This window comes from Larus michahellis, chromosome 4 (genome assembly GCF_964199755.1).
Source record: "Larus michahellis chromosome 4, bLarMic1.1, whole genome shotgun sequence".
In the NCBI taxonomy this organism is placed as follows: Eukaryota; Metazoa; Chordata; class Aves; order Charadriiformes; family Laridae; genus Larus; species Larus michahellis.
In genome coordinates this window covers 49,428,035-49,443,749 of record NC_133899.1, presented here as the reverse complement: position 1 = coordinate 49,443,749, position 15,715 = coordinate 49,428,035, and the positions used below count along the sequence as shown (strand labels likewise).

General features: G+C 43.1%; 1 protein-coding gene across 1 annotated transcript in view; it reads right to left on the bottom strand.

Moving 5' to 3' along the window:
- The window catches only part of RTF1 (RTF1 homolog, Paf1/RNA polymerase II complex component), a 33,692-nt gene extending 17,979 nt beyond the window's left edge, over positions 1 to 15,713 (bottom strand). Inside the window, exons 1-4 of the mRNA XM_074584596.1 lie at positions 15,456 to 15,713; positions 12,598 to 12,708; positions 1,949 to 2,096; positions 233 to 437 (exon numbers count right to left, since the gene is read on the bottom strand). Of these exons, the coding sequence (XP_074440697.1) occupies positions 233 to 437; positions 1,949 to 2,096; positions 12,598 to 12,708; positions 15,456 to 15,713 (722 nt within the window). The remainder of the gene's footprint in view (positions 1 to 232; positions 438 to 1,948; positions 2,097 to 12,597; positions 12,709 to 15,455) is intronic.
- Between the last annotated feature and the right edge of the window lie 2 nt (positions 15,714 to 15,715).

Below are 15,715 nucleotides of genomic sequence, written 5' to 3'. Positions count from 1 at the left end.
TGTATTCAACAGCTGAAAAACTTTCAGAAACTGACTTTTACAAGAACACACAGAATTCCTGCTGTGTGCTCCTCAACTAGCTACAAGGAGAGTTTAAGCAAAAAGTCTACAATGAAGTTTAATTCACTTTATAGTGCTGATGCTTGGACCCCAAACACGAGAAGAGAGTCAGCATACCCTCCATACAGCCTGTATGAATTTGATACCAAATATTAACAGATATAAAATTCACCTTCTCTTTAGCACTTCTCTCTTCTCTATCCGGTTAAACAACTCCTGCTCTCTCTCCTTTTCTGTCATTTGTTCCAGTCGAGCTCGGTCTTCTTCATCACCCATAAGATCTTCTCCGTAACCATCATGGAATTCCTCATCTTCAGATGAGGAATCTGAATCTGAACTAGATGAGGAGCTGTTGCTTTCTGAGTCAGAGACTTCTCCTAAAACAAAAATACAAGGCAGTGAGATTCAACTGGGGCAAAGCCCAACCGCTTCATATGTTAGCAAAGGGTATCAAGAATGAATTTTTACACTCATCTTCCACTATACTAAAAGCATATATATCATAAAAACTAAACCCAGAAGGAAATACTTTATTACTGCAAGATATGCATGTTAAAAAATGATAAAATGAGTGGTACTATACTGAAAGATAAATTGGGTTATAAGTAAAAATTCTTAGTAGAACAAGCAAATTGTAGGAGACCTTTTGGTTAGTGTGTTAGGGTCTTAAGGCTAGAATTCTATGCCTGAGAAGTTCCTTGTACATCCGTAACTTTGTAAGCGTCTGTGCGGACCTCAAATGCCACTATTAACCACCACCAATGCTCCTCATTATTGCAGCCTGAAGAACCCAAAATTCATCATTTGAAGACTGCAACACTATGAACTGCTACATCACAAGGTAAAGTTGAAACACACTACCTTCAGGACTGGCAAGGCTGTGATGCTAGCTCCATTTACTGTAACAAGCCTCCCAGTTACACGTGGGCTTAGGGAACAGCTGACTCCCCAATAATATTGGATAACACCACCTTTAAACTTGATCCAAGTCCAAGTGCTGTGATTATCTCATCTAATCAACTACATTACACCTAATCACAAAAGTAGACATTAGGATTATTTCTTTCATTCTGGTCTCAGTATTTCTGGAAACTTCCAGCTTTCCAAACTTACACTGTGAAAAACCTTAATTTGTAAGCACTGATATATACAGGTTCAGTCACTTCATGCTTCGGTCTGCCTCTGCTGTGCTTAGTATACTTAAAACTGTAGGCTCCTTCATGTTCTTTCTTAACTTTGTTTTTTTATTATCAACTGAAATTGCAGCTAACCACCTGCAAGCCTTCATGGGCATGATGAAAACAGGAAAGAACACAGGAAGTTTGCCCAGCCTTGGAACAGATTCAATATTCACATAAAAAAATTCTGACAGAGTTATAGTAATGATTTTCCTTCTTCCATGTCAGTATAAATGTGAAAGAATTCCAATTCAGGGCAAATGCATGCAATATAAGCTCTTATTTGCACCATGCAACACTATACTCCCTTATACATCTCTCCACCTTTTTTCATCACGCGAAGTTTGTGAAGGGAAAAAAACCATCAATGGGAACAAAAGAAAATGCTACCCACACTACAGATGGGACATGCTAGAAGGAAGAAAATAATTTTCTAGGAGAAAGTCAAGTAATGAAATATGTCATACATTCTTTAGTTGAAACATTATTTAGTGTTGTGTTCATAATGGAGTGCTTACAGCAATGCTATACTGAATTATAAGCACTTCAAGCCATGGCAAGTTTAAGAGTCATCAAGACTGCCAGTAACACAAAGAAAACTCTTTGAAGGTAGTCTTTAACATCATCATTTAACATTACTCTTCGGTGTGCACAAAGAGGTAACTTCACTTGGAATTACACTGTAAGTAGATGCACATGTGTTATCTTACCCTCTTCAGGTGCTGAGCTCTCAGCCGAGCTGTCTTTATCTGAGCTGCCTGAAGAGGCAGCTTTATTCGTCTGTTTCTTCATGGCTCCTTTCTTCTCTGCCTTACCCGCTTTTCCCTTTTTTTTGTTTTTAGAACCTCCAACAGTCCACTGCAAGGAAAGAACCAAGAAAGGGATCATGAGACACGAACATCACTCTCTTCTCCCTCCCCAAAAACACTGGAGTAAAAGTGACTGAGAAACAGTCCAATACCTGACAGCAACAAATCAATCATACAAGGGAAAAAAAAAGCCACCAATAGGAAACTTATCAAATTAAAGCATTTTACAAGGTTTTTTGGGGTTGGGGAGGTGGGGTGTTGTGTGGTTATTTGAGGTTTTTTCTTTAAAAAAAAAAAATAAATCAGCTATCAGTGCAAGCCAACAGTTGGTAGGACACTCCTTTTAAAAACAACGAGGACTTCAGTCTGCAGCATCCTCCAGGAGAAAAGAGGTACTGAAAACATTTTTCTAGGAAAATAAATAACAAGTGTCCAACTGCACTTGTAAAGATTAGCTTCAGTTTACTACTATTAAACAGAAACAACAGATGTGTTTCCAAAACTAGTTTGTTCAAGAGCAGATTTTAGATTTCATGAAGGCACACCAGTTATAAATTACAGTCTTTCCAAAATCTCAGTTTTATCAAGAGCACACAGCATCAGTATTTTTATACGACAAACCAATAGTGCACTCAAAGACAGTAGCGCCACTGCCTGTGTCTATGTACACAAGTCGAAATCAAATCAGAATGACAGAAGTCAGGGGAAAAAAAAAGAAAGAAATCAAATGTCAAGTCTTAATTTTAATTTTCTATCGTACCTTCAATTAACTTAAACTGCACTTTCCAAGTACAGGACTTATACCACCACACACACGGGTAGCAACTTTATATTCCAAAGTCTCAGGACAAGAACTAATATTTACCTTACAGTGTGATTTCTTATTAGAATTTTTGCATTGTCCCAACTACCTGGGTAAAGCCAGAAGGGAACAGAACCAGTAAGGATTGCCTATGTATTATTTTAAAGCTTTACACCATTTTGCACTTCACTGCCTCTCCTAGAAATTCTCCAGGCACAAGACCTTCAGGGATAAGACAGTTTCTTCTTATTTTTTTTTTTTTAGACTGTTATCCTGTTATCCTCTTCATACCTGTACATTACTCATCTTTCACACACATCACCATCTGCTCAAGCACGAGGCCTACTAAAAAAATAAATTCCTAATTCGAATGAGCAAATGTTCTTTTGCATAACTGAGATCACATGCTAAAAACTACTCGAACTGGAAAAAAAAAGTAATCTTTAGATTTGACCTCAGGTGCACACAAACTTCAGGCTTCTCACCCATTCACCCCGTCCTGGGGCATGAATCAAGCCGATCTCTGCAGTCAGTAATCATTCCATCAAATTTGATGGCTTCTACCTGATTAGGCACCATCTTCAAAGAACCTCTATGTTCAAATACTGTACATGAAACTCAACCAAGCAGTTAGAAGCTACTACCTGATCTACTAATATCTTCAGAATTTCCTAGGTTTTGATTACTCTCACATCCAGCTTTGTACCTTCCATATTACCACCTGCTTCATCACCTTCTTTAAGCACCAGCTGTGTATTCAAAAGTATCTGTCAAAGGCCAGGCAGAAGTTTTCTTTTCTGAGATGAAAGTACAGCTACCTAGTGGTGAGCCTCCAATTGCAATCCATACCCTATGCAGTTACCCCAGTCGGTTATGGTCCATAGGATTGGTGAGAAACTGCACAGAAAGCATCAGCCTGAGCTTGTACTCAAGTCTTTCTTGGCTTCCACATTAAAGTTTAAATTGTTCAGTGTTACAATACTGCTGTCTAATAATATTCCTGGTGAACTATGCCCATGTAAATCAGTTAAGAACAAGCTTGTACGTTGCCTGAATCTGCTCGAACCTCAATGTTAAGGAATCACCTCCTAGGTATTACAGAAAAGCGCATTTTTGCTATTTCTTCAAGAGCTCACCTACTGCCAGCATACCAGTGAACACACAACAATGAGAAAGTGAAACTGAGCATTTAGCAGGGAGGAGACAAGCCCTCTGAACCAGGGATGCAGAGGTGCTTCCTTCCCAGACCTCTGCCACTTCTTTTCAGTGTTCCAACTCCGAATTATACCTTGTGTCAGCACGTTGTATAGCAAGAAAGAAGCACAGAGAAAGCCACAGTACACCCCACACTTATATCAAGACCTTGAGAGGTCACGCTGAGATGAAAGAAGCTAGGATCAGATAAAACCAGCAGGACTGCAGTGGTTAGTAAAATGTTTAATAGCTGTAGATACACACGTCAGATCACTATTCTCAGCCTCTGATTCACAAGCAGAATTGTGGAGAGAACCCGGGTCCAGAAAGATGTGATTGAAGAGAAAGCTGTGTGACAACCTCTTGAACAAAAACCACGTAATAGAAATATTCTGTCCTAATCCAGGAAATTTTGCTTTTGTTTCCATTTCACAGTGGAGTTTACACTTCATCTCTCTTTTATTTATGCAAGTGACCTCTACATCTTTTAAGTCACAATAACTGGTTGTCACCTCCCAGTTTCAGTGCTGCCACAAAGCCAAATTCTTCCTCATCTAACTCAGGTGCTTCAGGGGTTATTCAGCTACCCCAGTCTCTCATGAATGTCTCGTCATTCCTGGTGCCACTACAGGATAAGACAAGAGTTCAAGCAACCCTCAAGGACAAATAAATCATCTAAACCAGGATGTAGTCAGTGTGAGGCTCTTTTAGGCACACAGATTGCTCTGCAGGATCAAGGACCATCAGTTGTCAATTGGACGCTGAATGACCAAGTCTGTAGTGTTCAGAGAGAGACTAACCAGCATCAAGTTTCTTCTTACAGCAGAGGAAGGCATAGCAAGGATTAGCAGGGTGGGGGCTGGGGGGAAGACAATACTGGAAAGCCATGAGCTGCATGTCAACTTGCAGTCCAAACCACAGCCTTGAGCCCCTTCCTCATGCTCTAGCACACCAGCAGAGATCAGAAAGACAACAACATGTTTGCATGTAACATCAAGTAAAAATGCGCACCCATTTATAGTCAAAAGCATTTGTTTGCTCTGTTTCCCTTACCTCCATGCATCTCAAACAGCAAACAATAACCATATTTTCAAAAACTCTGTCCTCTCACAGCTTCCCCAGGTTCCCTCTTCCACGTTCCAGTCAGGCACAGCCAGTCAACGCTTCTCACATGCTTTACATGACTATAACGCCTCCTCTGTTCGCTGCTGCCTCCTCAGCCACCATCTGGAACCCTCCATGGTTCCAGACATAGCAAGTTAATAAACCCATGCACATGTGCTGCAATATTGCTTTCTGCCTATTATTTAGTACTATCGGACAACAGAGCTTTATGGTTCATTCACAGGAGGCAGCCAGAAGAGCATTTCAATTTTGCCTCTTGCTTCAAAGTTTCACAGTGCTAATCACTTGCATATTTCCCCCAAGAAGTCCAAGTTAAGTCACAGTACCCAGAGTGGACCACGAATACTAATAAAAAACCCGAACATATTAGAAATCAGCCAGATTTAGAAGTCAGCTTCTACAAAAGCAACTACACAAGATGACTGAAGAAAATCATTTATAGGCCAGCAAATCTGGAACATATTTCCACTAGGGAGATGAAATGAGATCGAGGAGAGAAAAAAATAAAGAGTGAGGTCTGACATCGTAGAATGCAGTAGAATTGTCTTATTCCTGCTGCTCAGATAGGTACTGTGTGAATAGAACAAAATAGTGAATAAACACATAATCCACTGAGACTTTATTTTGTATGTAGGTATTCTCCCTGCCTTTTTTTTTGGTAGGGTGGATGGGTTTGGGGTTGTGTGGGTTTTTTTTTGTTTGGGTTTTTGTTTTTTTTTTTTTTTTTTTTTTTTTACATCAAACCAGACAGAGAAGCACAACCAAGGTTAACAGCTGCCTTCGTTTCATCTGGGATGGGGCTGACTTTCTTGCTGGCAGCTGGTATAGTGCTGTGTTTTGGATTTGGGATGAGGATAGCGTTGGTAGCACACTGATGATTTTGGTTGTTGCTAAGCAGTCAAGACTTTTTCTGCTCCTCATGCTGCTCTGCCAGCCAGTAGGCTGGGGTGCACAAGAAGTTGGGAAGGGACACAGCCGGGACAACTGACCCCAACTGACTAAAGTGATATTCCATGCCATGTGATGTCATGCTCAGTGTAGTGTATATAAATCCGGGGGAAGAAGGAGAAAGGGCAGGGGGGGCATTTGGAATTATGGCATTTATCTTCCCAAGTAACTGTTACACATGATGAAGTCCTCCTTTCCTGGAGATGGCTGAACGCCTGCCTGCCAATGGGAAGTAGCGAGTGAATTCCTTGTTTTGCTTTACTTATTAAACTGTCTTTATCTCAACCCACAAGTTTTTTCCTTACTTTTCCTATTCTCTCCCCCATCTCAATTGGGAGCAAGTGAGCAGCTGCATGGTCCTAGCTATTGGTTAGGCTGACACCAACTTGTCCTTGTCATATCCTTCCCTCCTGGATGCAGCGTTTATAAGCAAAAGGCAAATTAAAAGCCACAACAACAAAGCAAAACAGGTCTGTGTTCCTTTCCTAGGCCAGATAAACTTACAGGCCATGATAAAGTGACAGCCTAAGAGCATCAAGGTACATAACATTAGCCCAGCTTACAAACTTCCATCCGTTCATTCATTCATACCGGGAAAACAAAGGCAGTCCTCCAGGCAAGTCATCAAACTGCAGTTTCAGCCTGTCTGAAGACAACAGCAGGCAGCACAGATATGAAGATAAGGCAGCATTTACTGTCTTCAGGGTTTCTGAAAGCTGGCAGAACTCTGGAGGCAGTACTCCAAGAGCTACAAGAAGGAAAATGCTCTCTACCACTACTGTTAAAACTAAATAGTAAATAAAAAGCCCACGTTACTTTTCTTGTCTTTCGGGGTCTGTACTGGGCATTCCGAGGCCTCAAACACCTTCACAGTGACAACAGCCCAGCAAGTAGAAAGCTTAAAAGGACCATTTTAGACACAAAGACGCAATTCAAGGGGTCAACATCAAAAATGGAAAGGAGATAACCAAGTAAAGGAAACGCCTTCTGAAGCCACAGATAAGATTTTACCAGGAAGAGGATGAAAGAAGGCTTCATGGGTGAAAACATCACCAGATACATCTGATCCACCATTACAGTCTGAATACTGCTCAAAGAAGCTCACAGAAAGGTAACTATGAAAAAAAAAAGTCTACCTATAGTAGGTTCAAATTCAGTTTAAGCTGCAAGTTAACATTTGTTCTAGAAGTATTTTGAGGGGTCTGCGTGTTGAAAAATGGCAAGAACTGCTGAGTGACAACATTGAGATGGTAGATAGATACCAAATGCCAATGAAGAAGCACTCTCCATAATCAAAACAAGTTTCGGGATGCTACTGGCTGTGAAAACTTGCAGTGTTTTTATTTCAGAAGCCTGGGCCAAACAGCTAGAGACAGCAACAGCCATAAAACACTTGGTCAACAAGTGCCTTGCAAGTCTCTAGCATCACCAGCCATCTGGACTAACAAAGGCTTAATGACTTCTCTAGATATTAGACAGTGCTTTATGACTGGACTGTTCTCAGCAAAAAACTGCTCCCTGGGTACAAAGAAAAAGTTAATTCAGTGGGAAAAAAAATTAATAAAATCACATATTCAATCTCAATACCTTCATGAGTCTATTTCTGGAGCAACCTGCTCCATTTCAGAGCTCCTGAAGATTCTCATACCATATAAACTAAGTCCCCAGAAGTTATCCCCATGCTAGTCTGCAATTTAAAGAAGCTACTTGCAGACCAAATTTTGTACCTATTTTGTACCTATTTTGTCCACAGCTGGTTCACATTACTTCTTTGGACATGGTAGCCTCCATACAATTAGCATACGCTATTCAGATTTGCACTTGCACTTTGTTTGGTGTGGGGGAAGTAACAGCACCTCTCTTCCTTACGTGCTTTACTATTGCACCTATTAACAGCTGAAGGAAACTGCCTCCAAGAAAGTCAAAGTTACAAAGCACACAGCCTATAAAACTGTGTATAAGAAGATTAAGGCATAGGCTGTTTCAAATTTCCTAAGCTTGAAAAAAATGTATCGCAAAGGCCTCTCAGGACTGGAGAACCCACTCATTCTTCAAGGTCTAATTAAGCAGTATTACGAAATAAAAGCACACAGAAAAGGAAGACGTTTAGCATCATAATCTCTATAAATCCACAAAAGACACCCCCAAAACAGAAGGAGCACATGCAGTTTTCTGCTAATCCATGGTTTACTAGAGTGCTCTAACTTGAAGCGTAGTTAAATAGATCCAAACTTTCAAGTTCTTTCCTCATAATAGGGGCATAAAGCCTCCTAGGCCGACTGTTATTTGAGACTGATTTCCTCGCTGGCTGCACGACCATTGCTTACCTCTTCCTCTGTCCCATACCTCTTGACAAGATCTTCAGCTATGTAGTTTCCTACTGAATCTGCACATTTGCAAATAAAGGCATAAACAGATATTCCTCACCAAACTCCAGACTAGTACCAATGTGGTGGGTTGACCACGGCTGGACACCAGGCACCCACCAAAGCTGCTCTACCACTCCCCTCCTCAGCTCGACAGGGGAGAGAAAAATATAATGAAAAGTTTGTGGGTCGAGATAAGGACAGGGAGATCACTCAGCAATTACCATCACAGGCAAACCAGACTCGACTTGGGGAAATTAATTTAATTTATTACCAATCAAATCAGAGTAGGGTAATGAGAAGTAAAACCAAATCTTAAAACACCTTCCCCCCACTCCCCTCTTCTTCCCAGGCTTAACTTTACTCCCGGTTTTCCCCGAGTAGTGCAGGGGGACAGGAATGGGGAATCACACGTTATTTCTGCCACTCCTTCCTCCTCAGGGAGAGGACTCCTCATACTCTTCCCCTGCTCCTGTCTGGGGTCCCTCCCACGGGAGACAGGCCTCCACAAACTTCTCCAACATGAGTCCTTCCCACAGGCTACAGTTCTTCACTAATTGCTACAGCATGAGTCCCCCATGAAGTCACAAGTCATGCCAGAAAACCTGCCCCAGCATAGGCTCCTCTCTCAACAGAGTCACAGGTCCTGCCAGGATCCCGCTCCAGCGCAGGCTTCTCACAGCGTCACAGCCTCCTTCAGGCATCCACCTGCTCCTGCATGGGATCTTCCATGGGCTGCAGGTTAATATCTGCTCCACCGTTAGCCTCCATGGGCTGCAGAGGGACAGCCTTTCTCACCGTGGTCTTCACCACAGGCTGCAGGGGAATCTCTGCTCCAGCACCTGGAGCACCTCTTCCCCCTCCTTCTTCACCGAACTTGGTGTCTGCAGAATTTTTGCTCTCACATATTCTCACTCCTGTCTTCGGCTGCAGTTGCCCAGTTTGGGTTTTTTCCCCTTCTTAAATATGTGATCACAGAGGTGCTACCACCATCACTGACTGGCTTGGCCTTGGCCAGTGGCAGGTCCGTCTTGGAGCTGGCTGGCATTGGCTCTACCAGACACAGGGGAAGCTTCTAGCAGCTTCTCACATAAGCCACCCCTGTAGCCACCTCGCTACCAAAACCTTGCCATGCAAACCCAATACAACCAAGCATTCATGATGTAACTTTTCTTGTCCTGAAAGTATCTTCTGCTATCACCCTAGAGCTGTTAAAAGGCACAACCAAACCCCTCACGACATCAGAATGAGTGCAGGAGGATTACACCAGCATTGCTAACAACAAAGTTTTTAAAAGAAACAAACAGGAGCTCCTACGGAATTGCAGCTTTCTGTCTAATCTACACTGATGTTAGTGAAGTTGTTGCAGAAGTCATCCAGGCTTCACTACATAACAGGAAGAATTCTCTTACTGTGACCAGTGTTGCCAGTATAAAAGGAAGAGTAAGAACCCAAAATTACCATACTGCAACTGAGGAACAACATCCACACAACACCTTCAATAAACAACAAGGGTACCTTGTGGACACATATACCTCTAGCACAGTAGCCCCAGTAGTAACTTAGCTAACACCAAAAGGTTACATGCAGCAGGCTAACAACAGTTTGAGCTCTTGAGTAGTCATGGCCACGTGTTGCCCCACAGATAAAGGGACCATCTGCCTCCACATGTGAGTCCGGCTTAATATACCTCTCTGCGAAGGTGGTACTTCTTACTGCAAAGCCCTGCAGTTGTTGCTATTTATCAGTTCTCTGAACAACAGTTCATAGTCAATTCCATCAGAAGATGGTTCAGAGCATCCCTCCTATTTCATTGGCTGCAACTCACCTTCAGTGCCTTGGCTAGGTAATTTGATTCAGACCACAGAGGTGCTTAAAGTGTTAGAGAACCCAGCACCTGCACCATGACCACCTGATGTGGCTAAGTGCTTTACACAAGCACATTCTCACCGAGACACATAAATATAACATTAAAGAGCTACTGAAATCACTTGGGCACCACTGTATAGATGTAGCATGATTTGTACATGCTGTTACTCTATAATTCCAAAATGCACTTTATCTCCCCTATGCCGCACAAACTTTTGCCCCTTTAAAAAAATGCAGAATGCAGCATTAGCCCCCAAAGCAGAGATTTAGGCTCCTTTTCTGTACATGCAACATAGTGACAATCCTGGAACATTTAGCGCTTGCCAGGAACCACAAAGGACACACACACTACAAAACCTGCATGGAAGCAAATGGGCATGATTAAGCACTTTTGCCCAGGGCAACAGTTTCCATGCTTTTGCCTCAAGGTCATCGTCTTGCAGGAAGTCCAGTAAGAATTTCAACTTTTAGACCCCCAAGGTTGAGCAAACTTCAAACCAACCACAAGAACACCGATTAAAACCAACATTGTTCGGCAGGAGTAGTGTAGTCAAGCCTAGGGGTGCACACAACTGAACGACTGGAAGAAGCAGAACTGTCATAACCCAGCCTGTCTCACCCTGCTGTGACAAGCAGCAGTTCAGAATGCATAATTCAGGCACAGGAATAGAAGCAAGTGGCCTAATTACCTCTTCTCTAAATCTCTTCCTTTTGCTGCATGGAGGTCAGAAAGAACAGGTATCAATTAGAACCCATACACAGATTAGAAAGAACATCAAATGCACATGATGCCAACAGAGATACTAGTGCATTCATGAAGAGATACGTTGTCGCATTCTACATACAGTGGAAAGGTAGAACGAACTTGCAGTTACGCAAGCTAAAAAAAGGATTTGAATAATATTATTTATTCTGTCTGTTTTCAGAGATAAACACAAAAGACTATCATTGACATGCTCTCCATACCTAAGTCTACTTTTCCAGACAAGCTCATCTCCACAGAGCTTAGAATAAATAATCTGTGCGCCAGCAGATCTGAACACACACAGTGGTCACCCAATATCAAATCTAATATCTAGTCTGTTCATAATTTTCTCTCTCTTTATTTCTTACGCATATATTAGATACAAGGGTCACTTTTTTTTCTTTTTTAAGAAAAGGATTGATTGAAGCAGAATTCCAAGTATATTTATTTCAAAAACACCTCAGAAAGAACACTGAACTACACACTCTTTATACTTATTGGAAGAACTGTGCTACACTACCAAATGTTTAATAGTTTATCACTGGCCTACCCTATTGGTCTTCAAGTTCTCACAATGAATAATCCTTCCTGTAGTTTCAGGGGGAAAAAAAATAATCTACCCCACACAGCTCCCTGTTAAATTTTTAAGAATTAATGGAATAAAAGATCTCACTACAGGAAAGCTTGCAAAAGACATCTGTAAGCCTTCAAGAAAGTTGTTTTATTCAAATACCTGTATGACCTGTTTGTCAGTTCCTCTGGTTTAGTAAGTTGATTTCAATTTTCATTTATAGATGAAAGCAGAGACTTTTAACCAGCTCTAGAATGTAGTAGCAAGAACAAATAACAAAACCAGATTTGGCAGACAAGTGCTGCTAAACAAGGAATTGACAAAACCGTAGAATAAAGTAAATCTAAACTCTTCCTTGCCTCACTTTCTTCAAAAATGCCAATAAAAACAGCCTGTTGCATGTTCAAATGACCAGACAATCTAGTTCACAGCAGAGTTCTTGAAGTATCAAACTAAATAAATAGAACAGTTTTACCACCTGTAAAATAGTACCACCTGCCTTGACCCTCTCCTCTCTGAGGAAGGAAGCTCTCTTTTAAAGCTGAAAACCTCTCCCTTGAATTCAGAGTCCAGCTTTAGCAGCTTCACTGCTACTTCAGCCATAAGCATTACACAGGAAAAACACTAGTTTTAAGCAGGGAGATCACCAGACCACATGAACATGGGATTAAACAGGCAGTCACCTTTTCTATAGACATTCAGACTATTTTGTATGCAGTTACAATTCAAAGCACATCAATTACAAGAAAAGAAGTATTTCTGAGTTCACTTCCTCTGGGCTTAATGGGTCTCCATCAGTTGTACTGATGGCAAGTCCAATTTCATGAAATCAGCAGGCTAAAAATACTCTATGATAAATACACTTTCACTGCTTAGGTACAATCAGACAAATAACCCACAGTAAGTTCACCGATAACATGACAAACTCACCTCATCATCACTGTCCGACGTCTCAGAGTCTGAAGATGCTGTAGGTTTGCTCACAGGTGGCTCCTTCTCTTCAGAGTCACTGCGTTTCCGTTTGGCCAACGACAAGAGCTCCTGGTATAAGAAACCACATGTTTATTTCAAAACATCATAGTTAGTTTTACCAATCCAGGACAGGGCATATGCACCTTCTTTGTGATATTTGAGCACATCCCAGTAAAATTATCCCCACTGACTGAGAAACAAAGGTCTACTTATGTTTCATTAGTACATATACACACACACACAATTTTAATACAACCAGATGCCACAAAAGGATTTTGAGGATAACAAGCTTTAAGTAGTAAATACCACTACCATTACTTTCTTGGTATAAACGACCTACGAGAAATTATTTTCAGAGTCATGTCCAGGTCTGTTTTATTTGGATTGTGTAATAATTCAAAACTACCCTAACTCCATTGTGTAGCATTAACCCAAAAAGCCAAATGCCACTAGAGAGCAGCTCTTTCATCCAAACAAAAGATATATTTGCAATTATACACTTTAAAAAGGAAATACTTTAGGCATCACCACAATGTCATGGCTGATAATATTTAATCAGCTGTTCAATTCCCTTTCACTGTCCCTACATACCACAGAATGCACGTAAAGCTTTGGATAGACACACAGCAGGCATCAGGCTCAAAGTTTGTCAAACTAAGTAAAGCTGTTCTCCAAAGGAAGCACTTTCAAAGGCAAGACACACCAGCACAAAGAACTAAATGGCTCTCAAATAGTCTCATCATCTGCTGTTCATAGCTTGTTCAGATGACAGAAGCAGTAGTATAAAATAAACATTTCTGAAGCTGCATTACTGTCTTTGTAGTCCATGACACACAATTTATTCTTAAAAATGTTGCTCTGGGGCTGATGAACCTTAGCTGTCAGTAGAAAGAGTCACACCAACTTCCACAGTCTTGGGAAGTCACTACTAGATTGGTTTGCATTAGTTTCACAACTGGAAGATTATCCCCATGGCAAACGGATCACAATTCAGTACCTCAAATGAGAGCATAAAATCCGCAGAAAGTGATGGCCTAGGCTACCTACCAACAAAGAAACCTTCCATTAATAATGGCATTTTACAAACCTCTCTCTGAAGAAGGCATGCAACACCAACAGAGCACATTTGTACAATTAACAGTTCTTTTCAGGAAGCTCCTGATGTTTTCTACAATCTTTTCCAGGGTTTCTCTCACAACTTTCTCTAGGTAGTCCTTCAACCCAGATTACCTCTCACTGGATATCTTAGCATATTTACCACTATTTTTATTCGAAGCAATTTTCCTTCTTTCTTTCTACCCTCATTCTGTTTTCCAAGATACTATATTAGAAAGGCTCCTACTCCTTTGATTCACCAAGCCTAGATCGCCAAGGAAAGCTGTCAAAAATTTAACCTACAGAGGGGCCCCACTTGCTACGCTATCATCCTAAAATCACACCATAAAAACACTGCTTCCCTGCTACCTAATCTTCATCCTTGCACATATGTATCCCTGCTGTTATAGTTGCTGGAAACAGCTCAGTGGAGGAGAAAGCACCTACTACTCAGGTAGAACTGCAAATGCATGCTTCCAGTGGATGGAACAGATGAGAACCATGCAGTTATTCCTGCCACCATCACTCTGGTTGCCTGAGCTATGCTAGAGCTAGTCCAACTCCTCCTATTTTGAAGCTCTGAAGAAACTACCGAACTAATATACTAGTGGTGGGATGTTGGCAGCTTTAAAGACTCTAGAGGCACACAAGTTCAACATCAGGGCATGCTTTGCTCCAGTGTATTTGTCTAACAGAGCCTCCAATTTGATTGTTCTGAAGCTCCAAACTGCTAAACTTTCTGAGTGTTTGTGAAGGCTTTTTATTGCAACATAGCAACAGCTTCTATATTAAAAACTCCAAAGGTCCAGCACATAAATTACATCAGACATGTAGGATTCAGCATATTTAACCGCCGAACTTCTCCCCAGAACAAGCACTGCCATACAAGCCATAACACACTTCACTCACAATGTCTTTATTTACCATTTGATGTACCATTTACATCATCAAGACCCGCTAAACCAAAAGGTAAGTCTTTGAAAGCAGCCCCCTGCAAAGAGGAAGCCGCCCTCTTGCAGGCCTGACACGGTTAAACTGATGCCAGGCATCGCATTTCCAATCCCGGGAGATGCCCTCATGACAAATAAATACTTCCCCTCGCTAAACCCACGGGCTTCTAACTCGAAGTAGTTTCCCACCAACAGAGCTCCCCCAGCTCGGTCGCTAGGACTGAGGAGGGAGCATTAAACACGCATTAAGAGCCCCCCCGCCCCGCTCATCTCACCCCGGGAGCCCGCCTGCCCCGAGGGGCTCACCGGGAGGCAGGGACCTGACACGCTGCTCTCCCCAGCGGCTCTCCCGGCCCGCGAAAGCTCCACAGAAAAAGTTGCCCAGCCCTTCGGGCCTTTTCCCCCGCTACCCGAGGGGTGACCGACCGCCGGCAGCCGAGCCCCGCTCCCCCAACCTCCCTCCTCAGGGCCAAACCGCCCCGCCGAGCGCCGCCCTCCTGCAAAAGCACCGGCACCGCCGCAAAGAGCCCCCGAAACTCGCCAACGCGGGCCGCCTGCCCGGGGCAGGCCGGAGAACCGCCGGAGGGGGAGCGGGCTCTCCCCACGGAGGCCGCGGCGGCCCCCATCGGGCTTCAGAAGAGCGACAGCGGCCGCGCAATCCCCCCCCTCCGCGGGGCGGGAGCGAGGGGGGGCGGGTGGGATGGCGGCGCCGAGCCCTACGCGGGCCGAAGATCACAGGCCCCGCGTCCGTAGCCGGGCCTCCCCGCGCACCTGATCTAGGTTCTCCTCGCTACCGCTATCCTCAGTATCGGAGTCGATAAGGACACGGCCTTTCCGCTTCTTCACCATGGCGGGAGCCGGCTCTATTTCCTTCCTTCCTCCCACCCCCCCCGCTGCCGCTGCCGCCGCCGCCGCCTCCTTCTCCTCCCCTTCCCCGCCACCGGCGCCGACGGCGGCGGCGCGGCGCTCACAGCGGCCCGGCCTGCCCCGCGCCGCCCGCCCGCCCGGGACACAAAGGGCACCACGCATGC